This window comes from Montipora foliosa, chromosome 2 (genome assembly GCF_036669935.1).
Source record: "Montipora foliosa isolate CH-2021 chromosome 2, ASM3666993v2, whole genome shotgun sequence".
NCBI classification, from domain to species: Eukaryota; Metazoa; Cnidaria; class Anthozoa; order Scleractinia; family Acroporidae; genus Montipora; species Montipora foliosa.
In genome coordinates, this window is record NC_090870.1 from 20,255,472 (window position 1) to 20,262,913 (window position 7,442).

Consider the following 7,442-nt stretch of genomic DNA (forward strand, 5'->3'; position numbering starts at 1 on the left):
CTAAAATTAATTATAAAAAGCTTTTCTAAAAAGAAAAGTTTTTAATCTACTTTTAAAAAAAGACAGACGGAGCGTTTCTAATTTCACATGGCAAAGCATTCCATAATGACGGTGCTGCTACAGAGAAAGATCTTGCGCCATACGTTTTCATGTTATAGGATGGAGAAACCAGAAGTTGCTTGGATGATGAGCGTATTTGATGTGATGGAGTGTAAGATGTAAGCAAATCACAAAATTAATGTACGACGGTGCCAAATTGTTAAGTGCCTTGTAGTTTATAAGCAAAATCTTAAAAATAATACGTTGATTAACAGGAAGCCAGTGAAGATTAAAAAGAACAGGCGTAATGTGATCATGCTTTGCTGTAAGTGTGACGAGGCGCGCCGCGGCATTCTGGACGTGTTGTAACTTTTTTATAGTGTAGGCTGGTAGGCCATACAAAAGAAGACCAGAGTGCTTAGAGAAAAACCTCTTAGATCAGAGTACACAGGATCAACAAACACAACCCACAAATGACATTGAGTCTGGGCATCAAACTGAGGCCTACCAAGAGGTTGTCACACAATCCATTGGAAATCTTGGCCAATGTGTTGGTTGATGTGAACTGTCACAAATTAATTTAATTGCATATGCTTCGCGACAGCGATTGTGTTTCATTTACACGCACGCAACTGAAATAGGAAGGGTTTCTTGCCTCTTATAGCAAATATGTTGTTTGTTTCAGTAAAAGTTTCGCTGGAAAAGACTTCTGTGAAATTTCTAGCCTTTGTAAATTTATCATGTTGTGTAATTTTCATGCTTAACAAATTTGCATACATGTGTTGAAATGTGATACGGGGAGAATTTTTGTGGTAGCGCATAAATCACGAAAATAAACAGGTCTGTTGGAAGCGTGCTGGAGTTTCAACAAAATGAGCCCCAAAATCGGAAAAAAATTGTGACGCTGATGAACTGCTATTCCCAAAATGATGGAATTACCTGGTGAAAAACAACCTCGTCTTGGAAAGTATATTTTTGACTTTGCAGAAAATATTATTAATGGTCAACCTCAAGAGTTGGGCGATTGTGATCTTTGTGTTGAATTCGCACATTTCTTGTCAAAATATGTGACCATCCACGGGAAAACCAACAAAAAGGTGATGACATGGGCACGCGTGCATGACACGCTGAGCGTGACATACAACACGCCATATGCGCATATTTAATGAGTAGCACAATAGATGTCACGGTGGCTTCTGTTGTGCACACTGAGACACTCCCAAACCTTTTGTTTAGCGTGGCGTGTTGCGTGTCACATGCGTGCCAAAACAGGCACCGTAAAATTGCAAAAGTAATGCAAACGAAATTCGTGGAAATTCGTCCTTTGTTCTCGTGAATTTTCCACGAAAAGTCATCGAATTTTCGAACGATTTTTCGTAGGGTTTGAAGTGAAAAATTCACGATCTTTTCTCGAGAATTCGAGATAGCGAAATTCAAAGCAGCGAATTTTCGAGGTAACCAAACGAAAATTCGAGATAACAAAATTTGAAGCAGCGAATTTTTGTGACATGAATTGGCAGCTGCCATCAACAACATCGCTGAACAAGGGTATGTACGTGTAAATAAATGCGTAAATAAAGTCGTATCGAAAATAGATTCAATGATCCGACAGTTTAATCGCCTATTTCCAACGAAAAAAAAAAGATTTCCTCACACAACAAAAACTGCGATTGCTTCACGAACAAGAGTTTGTTGTAGAGCTTACACATTGTGAAATGACGGCAGAAAAGAATCATCGCAGCAAATTCAAAATTGGCAAATTTTTGTCCAGAAAATACGTGGGAATGTTCGAGAAGAGCAAATAAAGGGCGAAATTTCGCTGAATTTTTTGAGGTCATTTATCGAACAGAGCGATTTTTCGCACGAAAATTCAAAGTCAATTTTCATTCCGGGGGAATTTTCATTCAAAAATTCGCGTAGTTGGAAACAATAGGCCTTGAGAATTATCATGACTTTTCGTTGAAAATTCGCTTCCATCGAAAATTCGATATTTTTTCGTCGAAAAGCAAGGAAAAGCCACGAATTTCGGCGAAATACGTTTGCATTACTTTTGCACAACACTGTATTCTGGGGGATTTTTCAGCTATTTCCTCAGGTAAGTCGGCCCTCACTCGGCTTTGGGAGTAGCGTGTTATACTTGGTTTTTAGCGAGCGTTTTGGCGCAGCTGTCGTGCAATTTCACTCACTCTGTGTCTTTTTACGTGGTGCTCAATTTTACTTTTGCTGACACGCTCTTTTCTTTGGTATAACACGCTCTATTGTTTACAACTTGTAGTATCAGACACAAGAAAATTTTAATGAGGCGTGCATTACGACACGGCACTGCCATGTTAAAGAAAATTTCTTTTGTCTAGCGTGCTAAAATGGCGTGCCTGTGTCATCACCTTTTTGTTGGTTTTCCCCTGGATGGTCACATATATAACACTTGAAAGAAAAAGAAAACTAACAACGGTATCTTGGCATAACTTGACACATATGCTTCACTGTTAATGTTTCGCGAGTACACATGCCACGGTAACTTGATCACAGCGCCCGCTGAATTTGATGTGCGATTTACTCGGTGCAGCCAAAACTACAATAACAAAATTCAACTTAACAAAAATCTCCCAAAATGTTTTTCGCTGATGGTAACTTTTTATATTCGTGGTTCAAAATTAATGTTGTTTTCATGTCGTAAATCCTGAAAACTTCCTTCTGCTCTTCCTAAAAACTGTGTATCAATATTTATTTACTTTTGCATCAATATTTGTTTTGCATAAAGCAAGCTAACAAAATCTGTATCTTACTTTGTTCGCATTTGATAGCGTTAAAATAGAATTTTCGGTCCTATGCTTCTGTTACGAGGTCGTACCGGGTATACTTTTTAGGTCACCCATCCAGATACTAACCCAACCGGACAAGGGTTTAACTTCAGTGAACTTTTGTTTACAAAGTTGTCAGATGCCCAGAGTGCACGCTTACACTTGTGGTGAAAAGAAGTGAGGGAACTTGAAAATGATCAACATGTCAGCCCAGAAGCCAAATGTTTCTCCATTCCCTTTTATTTTCTTCAATCTTTCTGGGTTCAGGACTTTGCTAGTAACCACGTCTTCTCAGGAGGCTATTAATCTAAGACTTCTATCATGGCACTACAATATACAATACCAAAACAATGTTGTGTACTGTTAGACCTACATATTACGCAAAGACAACTTGAATCTCCTGGAAGACAAAACGCAGCTCAGTTGACAATATCGAATAAAGCGCTGTGTTACTTCAGTACCACACGTAAGCAATGCGTGTCTATTTTTTCTAAAGATGACAGGAATTTTTTCTTTCTGACAAATGATTAAAAGGCCGGTAGCCAGGTTTTTAACCTCAGAAAAGGATTTGTTTCGTCATATGAACGTGTGAACCACAGGGCCTCTGCTCTTACGACTTCTGGGTGACCCCTTAAATGGTCTTAATGACCCCCGCCTGCAGTTTAATACCACCCAACTCAGTCCCTTTGTACCACAGGCAACCCAGTGTACGCTCATAGAGCATCTACAGTGCCGCTCGGAGATAAGAGAACAACGCAGACGCAAAATGAACGCACGCGATACGCGTATACGCGTTTTTTTTGACGCGTCTAAAATTGCGTATCCTATACGCGTTTGTGCCTTTGTTATTCATAACCATAATTTTGCTTTTCCTGCATTGTTTGCGGAAACAAAAGAATAAATTGTGTGACTGCCGACAAGTAGAAAATTTGCATACGGTATGTGGCTTTGATTACTGTCAATTTCGATCCGCAAATGCCGCCGACGAAAGCATCCACAGGGCATTATTTCGAAGTTTAATACCCTTTACATGCAACAAAGGTCTTGAGAGACGAGCGAAATTAAATCAGCAAATTATGACCCGAAAAACCGAAGACATTATTTTTTTTCAGTGTGACGCGGTATTTACAGTCATTTCACAATGACTTTTTGCCGGCGCATGCAAAGTCCAATAATTCCTTGTAAAAAAATCAAAATAATTCGATTGGCATATCATAGAAAGTTTTTAAAAAAAATCTTTTCTTTGTACTGAGAGCATTTCACCGTTTGAATCAGCGAATTATGTCCCGAATCACATCACGATGGCCTCTCGCCGGCGCGTGCCCAAAATAAACCCAATAATTTTCCTTGCAGAAAAATCCTATAAATGTGATAAGCGCATCATTGAGCCTTTGAAGAAAAAAATTGTGTCTGAAGTGAAAGCATTGTACCCGTTGAAATCAGAAAATCTTACCCAACAGGACTGGAGATGTGGATATTACATGAATTAAAATCGTTATGTCACGTGCCGGCAAAAGTGTGTGATTTCACTGTCGGGCTGAAAATCCACGCCAAAAAATCATTTTTTACTGCTGAATTTACAACAGAACAACTCAAGCTGTAAAATTCTCAGCCTTAAATGATGAATTTCTGTACAAAACAGCTAATGATGAGCCCTTTGCTAAAGAGTTGTGTTGTTAAGTTTAACGAGTGACAGACGCAACGGCCCTTGGACCCGAAAGTTGTTTGCATTTTTTCACCTATCGGTGAGCATCACGCTTTACTTAAGTATTTACATCCAAAACAACAGAAGGAGTTAAATACTCAACTTTAAATGATGAATGGCTGTACAAAACTGCTAATGACGAGCCCTTTGCTTACGAGTAGTGTTTTTTAGTTTACGACTAAACGGAAGCACCGGCGCGGCGCGAAGTTTGTTTTGATATCGCTCTCAACGCTTTCATGTAAATTTCGATGTTAAAAAGGTTCTTGTGTGCAGTTTGTCGCTAGGTTTATATTTCTCCAAAAGGAAACTTGATGATTTTTTTTCTTTGGCTTTGAAACACAAATATCCAGCCAGAAGGACTTTGCGCCATTAGAATAAGCATATGGTGAGATTTTTTTGCGCACCGACCAGAGAACACGCAAATTATTTTCACATTCACCACACCGCAAACGATTGAGACTGAACAATGACAAGGCGACAAAAGAAAGACAAAGGGAGAGCTCATAAATACTAATGAGCCTTTTTGCGTATGTGTTGACGCGCATCTGCGTTTTTTTTGACGTGTTTTGCGTATGCGCGTTTTTTGCGTATATTTTGGTTCGCTTATCTCCGAGCTGCACTGTAATTTCTTATGTCCCAATGAGCAATTTGCATTGCAGTATGGCAGTTGTTGTACCGTGCGATCACAAGCTGCAAAAGGCCTATTTACGTGTACACCTCATGAATCATGAATGATGCTAATCAGCGAGATTTAGATAATCCAGAAGACACTAGGCAAGAGTGTTGGAATGTGAGGTCTTGAATTGTACACAGTAACTTTTTAAGTTCCATTCATTTTTAGCAGGAGTAGCGTGAAACTTAGTTTGATTGTCCACCTGCATGCTTTGCGAATGGTTATGCAAACTGTAATCTGCCAAATAAATATGTGCCTAATTTTAACTATAAGGTTAAAATTAATCAATCAACCAGTTCTGGGCTTATTTTGTTGATCTTTCCTGTACACAATCACCTCCCACAGGCGAAAACTTTGTTGTGCTCCAGGGTGGTCTGCTTAAAGTGCATATGACACAAATTTTTTTATTAGCTTGTTCGAAAGAGCTTTCAAGATGATGAAGAATGGCATTTACTTTATTGCAATCGCACTCTTGGTTGCCGAATTATTCAAGATTTTGATTTATGCAAATTAGAGGACTTGTGACGACACATAGTGGACACAAAATTGTGTAAAATCACAAAATATGGAATATCTTTGCATGTACTAAGTCTGGAGGGTTGAAATTTTGCAGGGTTGATGTGCTACCAAAACTACACATTGTAATAGTGATTATGATGTCACCATAGCAACATACTCGTTACCAGACCTCTACCTTTCCGATATCGAAAATGCCTTCTTTGTTGCTTCACAGTCTAACAGACTTCCTTACGCTTATGCTGTGTAATGTCCATATTCGCTCACACCCACTGAATGAACATCAAGAACAAATAACCCTTATTGGGGAGGGAAACTCTGATTTTACCATTTGGATGGAGAGGGCCTGGAGCCCATTGTGTTGCTATGGAAACGTCACAGTGGGCCATATCATGGAACTTTGTAATGAGTATAAGAACTGTACAAAGTTTCAGTTCTATACAGAAAATGTCTTCAGAGATATTCAATTTTTTGTGATTTTACATCATTTTGTGTCCACTATGTGACGTCACAAGTCGTCTAATTTGCATAAATCAAAATCTTGAATAACTTGCCAACCAAGAAAGCTATGACAATAAAATAAATGCCGTTCTTCATCATTTTGAAAGGTCTTTTAAACAAGCTAATAAAAAAATTTGTGTCATATGCACTTTAACTATTATTTTTTAGAGCCTCGATTTGGAGTTTGCGCGGACACTAATTCAAAATGGCGCCGAGACCTGCAAACTATGGGTGCTTTCCTTTTGTCAGAAATGGGCGGCCAGACCCGTCAGTTTGCAAGGAAAATGCAACAATTTGAAGGAACACTTGCATGATAATCCCTCGTATTCTTCTGGAGGAGTATATATCATCCTCGAAGTGTGTTAATTTGCAAGCGTTGTAATGCCCCGTCTGAGCGGTCAGTTCTGTCAAATGGAAAGCGTCCAAAGAGAGTTTTCAGTGTCTAAAATACCTTGGCAGTCCTGACTTGATGTGCAAGCCATCCACATTTTGACTCACGATGTACTGAACGAAATTTTCTTCCACAAGTTTAACTAACGCCATGTGCGTGAGTGAGGGTTCGGCGTCATCAAAAGTTGTGTCCATCTGAGGAGATATCCCTTTTTCTTGCAAAGTCCAAACACCTTTCGGTCCCCTGAAATCAGGAATACCGGCTGCCGTACTAACACCCGCTCCCGTATGAACGACTACGTGTTTTGCTTCGCTGACAAGCCTTATGAATTCTTTCATTTTCCCTTTCAACTGTTCTGGGGAGTCAAAAATCTGCGGCACCATGACATAAAAAAAGAGATAACTCAACAACATCTTTAAACTTTAACTCAACTCAACTACGCGAGAATATGCCAGCTGTTAAAACTCTTTTCTACTTTGCGTACGTACCTCTGGTAATCCACATTTGCCTTTGTGAGGATAATCAGACAGTCCAGCTGCGTAGTTTACAGACATTGCCTACAATGTATCTTTTTCTTCGCCAAATCTCTCCCCGTTTTCTCAATTGGGTTTTGATAGACTGGAAACTAGTTATCAGCTTTTCCGGGCGGAATGACTGACGAAAACAAAAAGGTTTCATTGATCTCATTAGTACCAGAGAACACGAGGTGTAGGTGAGCGTGAAATCTCTTTTTGATCCTTTTTCTTCAATGTTATTTTGCACAAGTTATAGCGAAGAAAAAGTAGCGCGAGTGGCACTTCCTATCTGTTCCGAGAG

The 7,442-nt window shown here is 39.3% G+C and overlaps 1 protein-coding gene across 2 annotated transcripts in view; it reads right to left on the reverse strand.

Moving 5' to 3' along the window:
- Positions 1 to 7,234, reverse strand: part of LOC137992638 (NAD-dependent protein deacylase sirtuin-6-like) — a 124,714-nt gene extending 117,480 nt beyond the window's left edge. For both annotated transcript variants that reach the window (XM_068838093.1, XM_068838092.1), the window contains exons 1-2: positions 7,115 to 7,234; positions 6,687 to 6,997 (exon numbers count right to left, since the gene is read on the reverse strand). In XM_068838093.1, the coding sequence (XP_068694194.1) occupies positions 6,687 to 6,997; positions 7,115 to 7,180 (377 nt within the window). In that variant the 5' untranslated portion in view covers positions 7,181 to 7,234. The remainder of the gene's footprint in view (positions 1 to 6,686; positions 6,998 to 7,114) is intronic.
- Positions 7,235 to 7,442: the final 208 nt, after the last annotated feature.